At 42.6% G+C, this 15,272-nt stretch overlaps 1 protein-coding gene across 3 annotated transcripts in view; it reads left to right on the top strand.

Annotated features, from left to right (window-relative positions):
* The first annotated feature begins 5,702 nt into the window (after nucleotides 1-5,702).
* The window catches only part of LOC123999374 (transmembrane protein 117-like), a 104,756-nt gene continuing 95,186 nt past the window's right edge, over nucleotides 5,703-15,272 (top strand). For 2 of the 3 annotated variants that reach the window (XM_046305086.1, XM_046305076.1), the window contains exons 1-2: nucleotides 8,104-8,450; nucleotides 11,388-11,694. In XM_046305086.1, coding sequence (XP_046161042.1) covers nucleotides 8,361-8,450; nucleotides 11,388-11,694 — 397 coding nt within the window. In that variant the 5' untranslated portion in view covers nucleotides 8,104-8,360. Of the gene's footprint in view, nucleotides 6,020-8,103; nucleotides 8,451-11,387; nucleotides 11,695-15,272 lie in introns of those variants that run through there. The other variant, XM_046305095.1, reaches the window with a different exon arrangement.

Genomic DNA, 15,272 nt, shown 5'->3' with positions numbered 1-15,272 from the left:
TGTCTAGCATGAGGGGATGCCACATTTGTTCCATTGTTTCCACTCCAGTCTAGACTGAAATGCAATGTTACATTTACAATGTTACATTTGTAACTTTTGTAATGTAGCCTATTGTTTGTGATGCAATGCCACCAGGGGCAGACTGGGACAAAAATTCGGCCCAGGCATTTCAGCCACACCAGCCCACATCACACTTCTACATTCATGTGGATGCTAACATGATTATGGATAATCCTGAATGAATTGTGAATAATGAATTACAGACATACAAATTATATACGATATTTATGCCTCTATAACTTTCTCAATCATCAATATTCATGAATTTTTCAGAATGATCCATAATCAGGGTAGCATCCACATTAGTGCATAAGTGTTTAGAAACATATTATATTCTTATTTACAATAAAAGTGACACATGACACAATAGATTATTTACCATTAATTTCTTATGGGCACAAAATTATTCGAAACAACCAAAACAAACAGCAAATGCATCCAACAAATTTGTAGTCACAAGCTTCATGTAATTATTGTGTGCTTGGAATATGGGACCAAACACAAAACTTTTGACTACTTTAATACACAAATAAGTGAATTTGTCCCAATACTTTTGGTTCCCTAAACTGGGGGACTTTGTAGTAACCTCATTGTATCATTTCAAATCCAAAGTGCTGGAGTACGGGGCCAAAACAACAACAAAATATGTCACTGCAAAAAAATGTGGCAAAGAAATTAACTTTTTGTCCTGAATACAAAGCGTTATCTTTGGAGCAAATCCGACACCACACATCACCGAGTACCACTCTTCATATTTTCAAACATGGTGGTGGCTGCATCATGTTATGCATATGTTTGACATCGCAAGGACTATGGAGGTTTTTTTGGGATAAAAAGAAAATGAATACAGCAGGAAAAATCCAATAGGAAAACCTTGTTCAGTGTGCTTTCCAACAGACAGAGGGAGACAAATTCACATTTCAGCAATAACAGGACAATAACCTAAATCCCAAGGCCAAATCTACACTGGAGTTGCTAACCAAGATAACATTGAATGTTCCCGAGTGGTCTAATTACAGTTTTGACTTAAATTGGCTTGAAAATCTATGGCAAGACTTGAAAATGGCTGTCTAGCAATGATAAATTAAATCAAATTGTATTTTTCACATGCGTTGAATACAACCTTACAGTGAAATGCTTACTTTACAACCCTTTAACCAATGATGCAGTCTTAAGAAACTTCCTAAAAAATAAAAATTAAGAAAAAGTTAAGAGATAAGAAAAACAAATAATTAAAGAGCAGCAGTGAATAACAATAGCGGGGCTATATACATGGGGTATTTGTACAGAATCAGTGTGTCAATGTGCGGGGGCACAGGTGTCGAGGTAATTGAGATAATTATGTACATGCAGGTAGGGTTGTTAAAGTGGCTATGCATAGATAATAACAGAGATTAGCAGCAGCATGGGGGGTGGGGTAGCAAATAGTCTGGGTAGCCATTTGATTAAATGTTCAGTAGTCTTATGGCTTGGGGTAGAAGCTGTTTAGAAGCCTCTTGGGCTAATACTTGGCAGAGAGAACAGTCTATGACTAGGGTGGCTGGAGTCTTTGACGATTTTTAGGGCCTTCCTCTGATACCGCCTGGTATAGAGGTCCTGGATGGCAGGAAGCTTGGCCCCAGTGATGTACTGGGCAGTTCACACTACCCTCTGTTGTGCCTTGCAGTCGGAGGCCGAGCAGTTGCCATACCAGGCAGTGATGCAACCCGTCAGGATGCTCTTGATGGTGCAGCTGTAGAACCTTTTGAGGATCTGAGGACCCATGCCAAATATTTTCAGTCTCCTGAGGGGGAATAGGTTTTGTCATGCCCTCTTCATGACTGTCTTGGTGTGCTTGGACCATGTTAGTCTGTTGTTGATGTGGACGCCAAGGAACTTGCAGCTCTCAACCTGCTCCACTACAGCCACGTCGATGAGAATGGGGGCGTGCTCGGTCCTCTTTTTCCTGTAGTCCACAACCATCTCCTTTGTCTTGATCACGATGAGGGAGAGGTTGTTGTCCTTGCACCACATGGTCTTGTCTCTGACCTCCTCCCTATAGGCTGTCTCATTGTTGTCAGTGATCAGGCCTACCACTGTTGTGTCATCATTGTTGTGGTCTCATTGTCCTGAGACCACATTTTTTTCAGATGATACTGGCAAATTGGGGCACCTTGGTTGGCAAAGAGGTACACTTAATTCTTTATTGTAAAGAAGGATAAATCAGAGAGTATATTAGTCATTTTAATATTTTAATGATAAACTTGAATTATAAATACAAATGAAATGTATTAAAACATTCTTTAAATCAAATCAAATCAAATTTTGTTGGTCACATACACGTGAATAGCAGATGTTAGTGCGGGTGTAGCGAAATGCTTGTGTTTCTAGAGCCAACAGTGCAGTAATATCAAACAAATGGTATCTAACAATTTCTCAACATTATAAACAATACACACAAACCTAAAGTAAAGGAATGGAATTAAGAATATATAAATATTTGGACAAGTAATGTCAGAGCGGCATAGACTACGATACAGTAGAATATAATATAAAACAGTATACATATGAGATGAGTAATGCAAAATATGTAAACACTATTAAAGTGACTCGTATTCCATTATTAAAGTGGCCAGTGATTTCAAGTCTATGTATATATGGCAGCAACCGCTTAGGTGCTACTGGTGGCTATTTAACAGTCTGATGGCCTTGATATAGAAGCTGTTTTTCAGTCTCTCAGTCCCAGCTTTCATGCACCTGTACTGACCTCGCCTTCCCCCTTCTAACGGGGTGAACAGGCAGTGGCTCAGGTGGTTGTTGTCCTTAATGATATTTTTGGCATTCCTGTGACATTGGGTGCTGTAGGTGTCCAGGAGGGCAGGTGGTTTTCCCCCGGTGATGCGTTGGGCAGACCGCACCACCCTCTGGTGAGCCCTGTGGTTGCGGACAGTGGAGTTTCTGTACCAGGCGGTCAGCCCAACAGGATGCTCTCAATTGTGTATCTGTAAAAGTTTGTAAGGGTTTTAGGTGCCAAGCCAAATGTCTTCAGCCTCCTGAGGTTGAAGATGTTCTGTTGCACCTTCTTCACCACACTGTCTGTGTGGGTTGACCATTTCAGTTTGTCAGTGATGTGTACGCCGAGGAACTTGAAACTTTCCACCTTCTCCACTGCGGTCCCATCAAAGTGGATAGGGGGGTGCTCCCTCTGCTGTTTCCTGAAGTCCACGATCAGCTCCTTTGTTTTGGTGACATTGAGTGAGAGGTTATTTTCCTGGCACCACACTCCCAGGGCCCTCACCTCCTCCCTGTAGGCTGTCTCATCATTGTTGGTAATCAGGCCTACTACTGTTGTGTCATCTGCAAACTTGATGATTGAGTTGAAGGTGTGCGTGGCCACGCAGTCATGGGTGAACAGAGAGTACAGGAGGGGGCTGAGAACGCACCCTTTTGGGGTCCTAATGTTGATGATCAGCAAAGTGGAGGTGTGGTTTCCTACCTTCACCACCTGGGGGTGGCCCATCAGGATGTCCAGGTCCCAGTTGCACAGGGCGGGGTTCAGACCCAGGGCCACGAGCTTAATGATGAGCTTGGAGTGTACTATGGTGTTGAATGCTGAGCTAGTGTCAATGAACATTCTTACAGTACATAGGCATTCCTCTTGTCCAGATGTAATAGGGCAGTGTGCAGAGCGATGGCAATGGCAATTGTATCGTCTGTGGATCCATTGGGGCAGTAAGCAAATTGAAGTGGGTCTAGGGTGTCAAGGTAAGGTAGAGGTGATATAACCTTGACTAGTCTCTCAAAGCACTTCATGATGACATAAGTGAGTGTTACGGATAGTCATTTAGTTCAGTTTCTTTTGTTTTTTTGGGTACTGAAACAATAGTGGACATCTTGAAGCATGTGGAGACAGCAGACTGGGATAGGGAGAGATTGAATATGTCCGTAAACACTCCAGCCAGCTGTTCTGTCCATGCTCTGAGAATGTCACGTTCTTTCAAAATCGAACCCAGAAGCAGACCAGGACAAGGAGAGTAGGAAGAAGGTGAGTATTTATTTACAAGTGAATGTGAATGGGTAGATATATCCAGGTGGCGTAGCGGGCAGCGGTGGTGAGTTGATGGGAGTAAATACGTGGATCCAATGGGGTAGCGGAATCCTCCAACGACCAGGCGGGAATGGGGTAAATGATCCGGGTGAGTAACTGAAGACAGAACAAACGGAGGTAAGTTTAAGGCAAGCAATAAAAAAACAACAAAACCAATTCTATCCAACTTGAGGCTGATACTATGGCACAACATACTGTTCATGGCTAACGATCCGGCAGGGAATGGATGTCAGGTCCGGGCTTATGAAGAGGAGAGATGATGATCAGGACCAGGTGTGCAGATAGCTGATGGGATACAGGTGCGGGTAATCAGAACTCCCAACTGGCTACATTGCCCGGCAACAAGACAGGGTGCGTTCCAGGACACAGGGAAAAACACTCCAGGACAGAACACAGGCAAAAAACAGACTCAGGAAACGGGATTCGTGATACCGTCTGGGCCGGCAGCCTTGCGAGAGTTAACACACTTAAACGTCTTTCTTACGTCAGACACGGAGAGGAGAGCCCACAGTCATTGGTAGCAGGCCATGTCGAAATACGGACTCCACTTTGTCTCTATACTGACGTTTTGCCTATTTGATTGCCTCACGGAGGGAATAACTGCACTATTCGTATTCGGCATATTCCCAGTCACCTTAAATGCAGTGGTTTGCACGTTCAGTTTTGTGCAAATGCTGCCATCTATCCACAGTTTTGGTTAGGGTAGGTTTTAATAGTCACCGTGGGTACGTTCGGTGACTATACACTTCCTGATAAACTTGGTCACCGTATCAGTGTATTCATAAATGTTATTTATAGCTTCCCTGAACATATCCCAGTCCGCATGATCAAACAATATTGAAGCGTGGATTCCGATTGGTCAGACCAGCGTTGAATAGTCCTTAGCACTGGTACTTCCTGTTTGAGTTTCTGCCTATATAAAGGGAGGAGGAAAATGGAGTCGTGACCAGATTTGCCAAAGGGAGGGCAGGGGAGGGCCTGTTCGGTATCGCAGAAGTTGGAGTAGCAGTGGTCAAGTGTTTTAGCAGTGCGAGTACTACAGTCAATGTGTTGATAGAACTTTAGTAGCATTTTTCTCAAATTTGCTTTGTTAAAATCCCCAGCTACAATAAATGCGGCCTCAGGATATGTCGTTTCCAGTTTGCATAATGTCCAGTGAAGTTCTTTAAAGGCTGTCGTGGTATCGGCTTGAGGGTGAATATGTGACTATAACCGAAGAGAAGTCTCTTGGGAGTTAATACGGTCGGAATTTGATTGTGAGGTATTCTAGGTCGGGTAAACAAGGACTTGAGTTCCTGTATGTTATCACAATCACACCCTAAGTAATAATAATAATATATGCCATTTAGCAGACACTTTTATCCAAAGCGACTTACAGTCATGTGTGCATACATTCTACGTATGGGTGGTCCCGGGGATCGAACCCACTACCCTGGCGTTACAAGCGCCATGCTCTACCAACTGAGCTACAGAAGGACCTAGTTAATCATTAAACATACACCCCCGCCCTTCTTCCCGGAGATATATCTATTCCTGTCTGCGCGATGAACTGAGAACCTAACTGGCTGTATATCCCGAGAGAACCATGTTTCCGGGTAACAAAGTATGTTACAATCCTTGATGTCTCTCTGGAAGGAAATCATCGGCTTGAGCTCGTCAACTTTATTATCCAGAGACTGAACATTAGCAAGTAATATACTCGGAAGCGGATGTGGGGTGGTGTGCACGCCTTCTGAGTCGGACTACAAGTCCATTCTGAATACATCTTCTCCGGCTGTGTTTTAGATCAGCTTCTGGAATCAGTTCAATTGCCCTCAGGGTTACGAACAAAGGATCCGATTCGGGAAAGTCGTATTCCTGGTTGTAATGCTGGTGAGTTACCGTCGCTCTGATATCCAAAAGTTCTTCCCGGCTGTATGTAATAACAACAATAATTCTGGGCTAATAATGTAAGAAATAATACATACGAAATACTGCAAAGTTGCTTAGGAGCTAGAAGCACGGCTGCCCTTTCTGTCTGCTGCATTTTCTTGTGTAAATTGTTTGTGGAACATTAAGAATGATAATGTACTAATATTATTATCATTGTTATTATTAGTATTATACTTGATTATAATTATGATGAGCCTATATGTAATTATATATCCTATAAATAAAATAAAGGCCTATCAGCTCAACATTCTCAACACTACACTGTAAGAGGACATTTTTTGTTGTTGAATGAAACCAGAAAGACCTCATCCCTCAAAATGACAATTCATATTTTCACGACGGTCAAATACAGCAAAATAAAAAAAAATAGTCATCATATACCTGTATGGTTATGAATATTGTCAGCTAGTATTTTTATTGTTAGTGAGGTAATATCTTTCTAAGTAAAATGCAGCTATGCTACTGTAGCTTTTGCTAGCAAGTTGCTGATAGCAGATTAGAGGAAAATTACATTTAGCATTTGATCCTAGAAAATGATTTAGAAAATGTATTTCGTAATCCCCCGAAATATTTTTTTCTGCATTAAAATGTCCTAGAGGAGTGTCCCTGTTTGACAGTAATAGGTTGTCCCAGTTTGACAGTAGTACTGGGACACTGTCAAAATATGAACCATTTACAGTCATTTTGATTTACAATTACATCCCATTACAAAATACCCTATATATACAAAAGTATGTGGACAAATGAGTGGATTTGGCTATAAAATCCATGCAATCTCCATAGACCAACATTGGCAGTAGAATGGCCTTACTGAAGAGCTCAGTGACTTTCAACATGGCACCATCATAGGGTGCCACCTTTCCAACAAGTCAGTTCATCAAATTTCTGCCCCTGCTAGAGCTGCCCCAGTCCACTGTAAGTGCTGTTTTTGTGAAGTAGAAACATCTAGGAGCAACAATAGCTCAGCCGTGAAGTGGTAGGCCACACAAGCTCACAGAAAGGGACCCCCAAGTGCTGAAGCACGTGTCTCGTAAAATCGTCTGTCTTCGGTTGTGACACTTACTACCGAGTTCTAAATTGCCTCTGGATGCAATGTCAGCACAAGAGCTGTTTGTTGCGAGCTTCATGAAATGGCTTTCCATGGCCGAGCAGCCAGCGTCAGCTGGACTGGTGTAAAGCTCGCTGCCATTGGACTCTGGAACAGTGGAAACGTGTTCTCTGGAGTGATGAATCATGCTTCACCATCTAGCAGTCCGACAGACAAATATGGGTTTGGCAGACGCCAGGAGAACGCTACCTGCCGGAATGCATAGTGCCAACTTTATAGTTTGGTGGACCAGGAATAATTGTCTGTGGCTGTTTTTCATGGTCCAGGCCGCTTAGTTCCAGAGATGGGAAATCTTAAGGATACAGAATACAATGACATTCTAGATGATTCTGTGCTTCCAACTTTGTTGCAACATTTTGGGGAAGGCCCTCATCCCCAACACCTTTGGGAAGAATTGGAAGAATGACTGCAAGCCAGCCCTAATCGCCCAACATTAGTGCCAGACCTCACTAATGCTCTTGTGGCTGAATGGAAATAAGTCCCCGCAGCACTGTGGAGGCTGTTATAGTAGCAAAGGGGGACCAACTCCATATTAATGCCCATGATTTTGGAATATGAGATGTTTGAGGACCAGGTGTCCACATTTTGGTAATGTAGTGTATGTTTTAATGAGACGAGGAATATAATTCCTTAGTTTTTTATAACCAGAACATTATTTAACTCTATGCAGTGACGATTTTAGCATGTAAATCACCCTAAATTTGCTGGCGTTCTATAAGAACTCCTTGGTGTTCTGCCACCAGCGTGCTTCCTTCGCCCTCGTGCGACAATGTTTGCAAACACAGAAAGGGGTATATGCATTCCCCTCTGGATATAAAAAGAAATATTTGAATGCTCTATGAACATCACCCTGCCATCAGTGGGGAAACTCAATGTGTTTGTTATATTGCAGTTACATTGCAATGCACTGATGGTATGCGCCAGTCGTGGGGATAGAAGCATCCAGCCATCGCGCGACTCTCCATCATCACATAGAAAACTGCGAGCCGCTCCGGCGGTGCAAAGCAGCGCCTCGCTGCCCTGCCACGCCGCTTCATGGACAGCCAACACAATGGCAGAAGATTTGGGGGTGCATCTGTTTATAGCAACAACAGTTAGCATGGATAATCCCGCCTCAACCGATTCAGCTCTCGTCGTTACGATGATTAGAGCGCCGCTGTCTGCTCGCCGGGCATGATAGGCAGGAGAGAGAGCAGTGCGGGAGTGGGGCTTCTCGTTTTGACAGTACTTTTTGAGAGAGAAACGCAAAGAAGCGTGGAACAGGTAAGTGCGTGGAGTGTGTGTCTGTGTATGTAGGCCTATCCATATCAAAATACAGGGGATGCTTTCTTATTAAATCAATATGTAGATGCCGTGCACACACCATTGTGCGCTGAGGTGGGTTTCAATTTTGTAATCAGATAATTCCATTCGAGATTGATAAAGCATATTGATAGGGTATTACATATGCTAATTAGGTTTACGCGTGGGCGCAGACATCGGCTCTATTAATTTCATGAACTGGATACACAGATGCATCACCCCATCCGCACAACAGCGGTGCTGTGTCTAATGACAGGGCCCATTTAGCCCATCTCAGATAATACTCAATCCCTACTGACTGGAGTGGATTTAACAAGTGACATCAATAAGGGATCATAGCTTTCACCTGGTCAATCTACCTATATCATGGAAAGAGCCGGTGTTCTTAATGTTTTGTATGCTCAGTGTATATGAAAGTAGTTTTGTGCCAAAAAAGGGGTTAAATACCGGTAAAAAATATTATTATAATCTCCTGATCTTTCTTATATCGCTCAGATATACACTACATGACCAAAAGTATGTTTTTCTGCTATTTTTCACACCAGTATTTCTATTTGCACATCCTCATCTGCACATATATCACTCCAGTGTAAATTGTAATTACTTCTCCACTATTGGCATATTTATTGCCTTACCTCCTTACTTCATTTGTACACACTGCATACAGATTTATCTATTGTACGCTTGTTTATCCCATGTGTAACTCTGTGTTGTTGTTTATGTCGCACTGCTTTGCTTTATCTTGGCCAGGTTGCAGTTGAAAATGAGAACTAGTTCTCAACTGGCCTACCTGGTTAAATAAAGGTGAAAAAAATATATAAATGTGGACAAATGCTTGTCAAACATCTCATTCCAATATCATGTGCATTAATATGGAGTTGGTCCCCCTTTGCCGCTATAATAGCCTCCACTCTTCTGGGAAGGCATTCCACTAGCTGTTGGAACATTGCTGTGAGGACTTACTTCCATTCAGCCACAAGAGCATTAGTGAGTTCGGGCACTGATGTTGGGTGATTAGGCCTGGCTAACAGTCAGCTTTTCAATTCAACCCAAAGGTGTTCTAGAATGTCATTGTATTCTGTAGTATTACGATTTCCCTTCACTGGAACAAAGGGGCCTAACCCAAACCATGAAAAACAGCCCCAGACCATTATTCCTCCTCCACCAAACTTGACAGTTAACACTATGCATTCAGACAGGTTGGGTTCTCCTGGCATCCTCCAAACCCAGATTTGTCAGTTAGACCGCCAGATGGTGAAGCATGATTCATCACTCCAGAGAACGTGTTTCCACTGCTCCAGTCCAATGACAGCGAGCTTTACACCACTCCAGCCGACGCTTGGCATTGCGCATGGTGATCTTAGGCTTGTGTGCAGCTGCTCGGCCATAGAAACTAATTTAATGAAGCTCCCGACGAACAGTTCTTGTGCTGACGCTGCTTCCAGAGGCTACAGTATTTGGAACTCGGTAGTGAGTGTTGCAACTGAGGACAGACGATTTTTATGCACTACGTGTATCAGCACTCGGCAGTCCCATTCTGTGAGCTTGTGTGGCTTACCACTTCGCGGCTGAGCCGTTGTTGCTCCAGACATTTTACAAACTGACTTGTTGGAAAGGTGGCATCCTATGATGGTGCCACGTTAAAAGTCACTGAGCTCTTCAGTACGGCCATTCTACTGCCATTGTTTGTCTATGGACATTGCATGGCTGCATGCTCGATTTTATACACCTGTCAGCAATGGGTGTGGCTGAAATAGCAAAATCCACTCATTTGAATGGGTGACCACCTACTTTTGGCCATGTAGTGTAGAACAGACACTTTAAAACAAACTTCCTTTTGATACATTTTTTTACTATCTGTTTTTCCATGTCTGAATGTGTTATTCAATGGGCCATGGGCTGATAGCAGTAAGGCCAAATTCAATGTTTCATCATAAAATGTTTTTATATATATTTTCTAACTAAAGGGGTCCTAAAATTCTAAATCAAGTAATTAAAACTTCCTTGGTATGACCATCTTAACAAAATCCATAAGTTAACTTATTTGTCATAAACCTCCCCTGAGTCATAACATCAACAACACCTAGGGTGGCACATTATACCAAGACAAACATGATGCTGGTGAAATGTAATATCCACATAGCCCAGTTTGACACTGCTCTATATATGGGGCTTTACATCATCATACATATTCCCAGTATGGATATTTTAGGAAACAGGGTCGGAGGAGACCGGAGGGAAAATATTTGAGACCGCCAAGAATGTGCACGGCAGTGAGTGAGTGACGAGGTGGAGTCCTGGAGTGAATAATTGTCCACAGATTTGAAAATACAGTGGGCTCACTGTCCTGTTGAGAACCGACCCAAGCACTGCCTGGCAGTGGAACCAAACTATCAGCATGATGGTGATAAATCTGAGGGTGGAAACCAGACAAACATCTTGGCAGTGAATGTGAGGCAGCTCCAAGAGACTGCCTTGTGTGACAGTGTATCTTTAGATAATTTTATTGATTGAGTGAATGGTCTCTGGAAAACCTCTGAAGTCAAAGGTCATCCCTGGCGAAATACTAGATTAAAAGGAAGAGAAATGTAAAATAAATACAAATCTGACACCATTTGAGGAGTAGATGACCATAATGATGCTCTGAAACTACACTGTTGACCTGCCTGATAGACGTTTTCCAGATAATCTCAGTCTGGATGATAGACCACTTGTCTGTCCTGCTGCTTTTAGCGTGGTGATCACGCTACAGAATAATCTGAGTCGTCTGAATTTAGAATAATCTCAGTCTGGACGGACGTCTCTAGTTTTTCCTCTGTAATCTCATGAACTATGTAATATTTCCACTGTAATCTGTTGCAGATTTCACTCAGGCAACAATATTCTCTCCCTCTTCAGGTGGACTGTGGCTTGGGGTCCTTCAAAATGGATATAGATCCCTGTTTGCGGTACTATTTCCAGCACCCCTGGTCTCGTCTGTTTGTGGCCTACCTCGTCACTTTCTGCAACTTCCTTATCTTTGCTGAGGACCCTGTCTCCCACAGCCAGACAGAGGCTCACATGATCGTGGTGGGAAACTGCTTCTCCTTCATAGTGAACAAGTACCCTGGTGGAGGATGGAGCATCCTCAAAGTCATCTCGTGGCTGATGGCCATTGTCACCGGAATGTTTGCCGGGAAGTTCATATTCCACCGCAGGCTCTTTGGTAAGTCAGTCAATTTAATGTATTTATAAAACCCTTTTTACATCAGCAGATGTCACAAAGTGCTTATACAGAACCCAGAGAGCAAGCAATGCAGATGTAGAGCCACGATGGCTAGGAAAATCTCCCATGAAAGCTAGGAACCTAGGAAGAAACCGAGAGAGGAACCATGCTCTGAAGGGTGGTCCCCTGGCAAGCTTTAAGGAGGAATACAGCCCTACAAAGACAACTGAAAAGTCTTTTGTCATGTTAGGGTAATGGTTAGAGTGGCAAAGAAAACCATGTGATATGCTAAACACACACACACACACACACACACACACACACACACACACACACACACACACACACACACACACACACACACACACACACACACACACACACACACACACACACACACACACACACACACACACACACACACACACACACACACACACACACACAGGATATGAAGGGATCATGACTCTATTCCATGTGCTGCTCTCTATAAATATTGAATGTTGCAGTCTTCACTTAGGCCAGGAAAGAGAACATGTCTTGAGTGCTATTATGTTTCCTCTATGCGGAAGAATAGGTATCTGATAATGTGGCTACTCTATCCTTGCACATCTTTCAAGCCTTAATCTATTGAATTACCCTATGAATTACCTGGAGGATTCCACCATTTACTTTTAGACTAAAACTAAATGTCAGAGTTTGAAGCCACTTAGCCGTTTCCCTCCTACACAAAAGCAAGCATCTTAAATGCATTTACAGCACTATAGTTGCGTTGATCTTTCATAATTGCTAGGATTCAATTCAATTCTTTAATCGGCACTCAGCTTGTCTTTCCTTTGAAAGTCATGTCAAGCCTAGCTGCTTGTCTGGTTCCCACCCTCAGATTCAGCACCATTATGGCGCAGCAGTCTAAGGCACTGCATCTCATTGCAAGAGACATCACTACAGTCCCTGGTTCAAATCCAGGCTGTTTCACATCCGGTTGTGATTGGGAGTCCCATAGAGCAGCGCACAATTGTCTCAGTGTCGTCTGGGTTTGGCCGGAGTAGGCGTTCATTGTAAATAAGAATTTGTTGTTAACTCACTTGCCTAGTTAAATAAAGGTAAAAAAATAAAAAATAAAAATGAGGGCAGTCTATTCAGATCAGAGTTTTACACTTAAAGTCCAGAGCTTCAGGGCACATAGCGGGAAAAGAGAGCAGAGTAGACCTCCCATCTCTCTCTCTCTGGAGCTGGAGCCAGGTAGGGCCAATGCACTTCAAAGGCCACAGGGCACAGAGTGCAGGAGGAACAGATGGTGTGTGTGTGTGGGCTTGAGTGATTGAGTGAGTGTGAGATTGGGAGAAGTGGGGTGAGATGGTGAGCGATAGACAACATTTTTGAAATGGCATTATGTAATCCCAAAAATGAGAGATGAGCAGAATATAGAGCACTCTATAGAGTACTCTGCAGCTCCTCTTCTCTCCTTTACTACCTACACTACAACATGGTAGGCATGCGCACTTAGTTAATTACAAGTACAGTAATGTCTCATTTATCAAGAATTCTTATGAGAAATTCACAGTGTATTTATAATTGTAATGAGAGTCATTTGTCCAATAAATGCCAATCCTTTTATCTGGTCACTGATATTTCAACTTATTCTTTGTTTATTTGTTTTATTTTTCCAAATGAAGGCACTTGTCTTTCCTGCGTAATAGATTAAGTTATTCATGCTGCTATTTCCATTTCCATTTGTAACTAATGGAAACCAGACAATGTGTTGCTTGCTGACGCATTCCGCTGCATCATTTATAATTTATCATGGCCTAGAAAATAAATTCTGAATAACACAACCACTAATTTTACGTTGAATTACACCAACTCATCCCACTGGCGATGTTGCTTTTTCAGAGAACTATACGCAATACACCATTTACCGTGTTTTTGTTAGCAATAACGTTGGCTGCTATCTAGTGGAATGAGTGGAGGTGGATGGAGATCACAGTGGGTTTGGTTTTTATTCTCCGGTAGCACAGCCAGCCACTTATCAGTTTCTCTCAAAGGTGATGGATGGTTCATGACAGACTATGTGGGTTAAGACTACCCAGCCACTAAAGGCTATATGCTCTCCCATTGAGTGGCATGTCTTCTGGACTCTGTCACATGTTGTTACAGTAGTGCATTATGGGTACGATGGCTCTGTGCTGTGGTGGCCAAAGGTCAGAGTTTGCTTGAGCGTGTGGGTTTAAGTGTGTGTGTGTGTTTACTTTGCATACGTGTGTGTGTGTGTGCGTGTGTGTGTGTGTGTGTGTGTGTGTGTGTGTGTGTGTGTGTGTGTGTGTGTGTGTGTGTGTGTGTGTGTGTGTGTGTGTGTGTGTGTGTGTGTGTGTGTGTGTGTGTGTGTGTGTGTGTGTGTGTGCATCTGGAACCTCCTTTGTTGTTTCTTCTGTTTCATACACAGCAACAATTCAGTTTAGACCTCCCTATGTTAGTTCTCACTCGGAGGCTGGCCTTTCACAGTAAATAATATATTGTATTGTTGTCACGCCCTGACCTTTAGAGAGACGTTTTATTTCTCTATTTGGTTAGGTCAGGGTGTGATTTGGGGTGGGCATTCTATGTTGTCTACTTCTTTGTTTTTGGCCGAGTATGGTTCCCAATCAGAGGCAGCTGTCTGTCGTTGTCTCTGATTGGGGATCATACTTAGGCAGCCCTTGTTCCCACTTTCTGTGGTGGGATCTTGTTTTTATTAGTTGCTGGTTTAGCGCTCCATTACTTTACGTGTCGTTTATCTTCTTGTTTTTTGTTTGATTGTTCATTTAATAAATTCAAAATTCACGCTGCACCTTGATCTCATTCCGACGACAGCCGTAACAATTGTACTAGTGCCAGGATTCAAATATTTAAGACATGGACCAGCAGGCCGGCTGCTGTTTTGAGACGGATGGGTTGTAATGTAATATTGATGTTTGTAGCAGAGATTTGAGCAGAGGGGAATCGGCCACTATCTTAGACAGTAGCTCTTTCTTACATTGGCATGTTGTTGTTTTAGAGTACATTTTTCTGTTTGATGCATTTTGCATCAAACAGCATTAAATATGCTATAATAAATATGCATTAAATATGCACTAAATACGCTATATTTAGCAGAATCTTAAATGTGTTCATGATCTATTGTGTCCATTGTAAACAGTGAAGTTGTTTATCCACAAGACTGCTTTACACTCAAAACATTAATACAGTAAGTAACCTCCTTTCTTGTCTTGTATTCAGACAATGAAAGGTGTTTTATTTATTTTTATTCATTAAGTAAACTAACTCTAAACATCTGTCTAATTGAATGAAAGATACAACGGTCCAGGTGTTTGCAAAATCCAGGGAGAGAGAGAGATTGAGTGAGAGAGAGGAGGCAAACAATAAATTGGGCGAAGGAAATTGCTTGTTTCCTTAAGATTAATGAAGTCTTTGGTAAATACTGTAGCTCTTACGACTGGGGAAATTATTTAGCAAACCTCTCTGACAGTAATCAGATGTGGCTGTTGAAACAGCCCCAGCTAGACACTGGAACAGCTGCTTTCCATCTCCCATTGGAGGGA

The sequence above is a fragment of the Oncorhynchus gorbuscha genome, linkage group LG02 (assembly GCF_021184085.1).
Source record: "Oncorhynchus gorbuscha isolate QuinsamMale2020 ecotype Even-year linkage group LG02, OgorEven_v1.0, whole genome shotgun sequence".
Taxonomy (NCBI): domain Eukaryota; kingdom Metazoa; phylum Chordata; class Actinopteri; order Salmoniformes; family Salmonidae; genus Oncorhynchus; species Oncorhynchus gorbuscha.
This window is presented reverse-complemented; position numbering and strand designations above follow the sequence as displayed.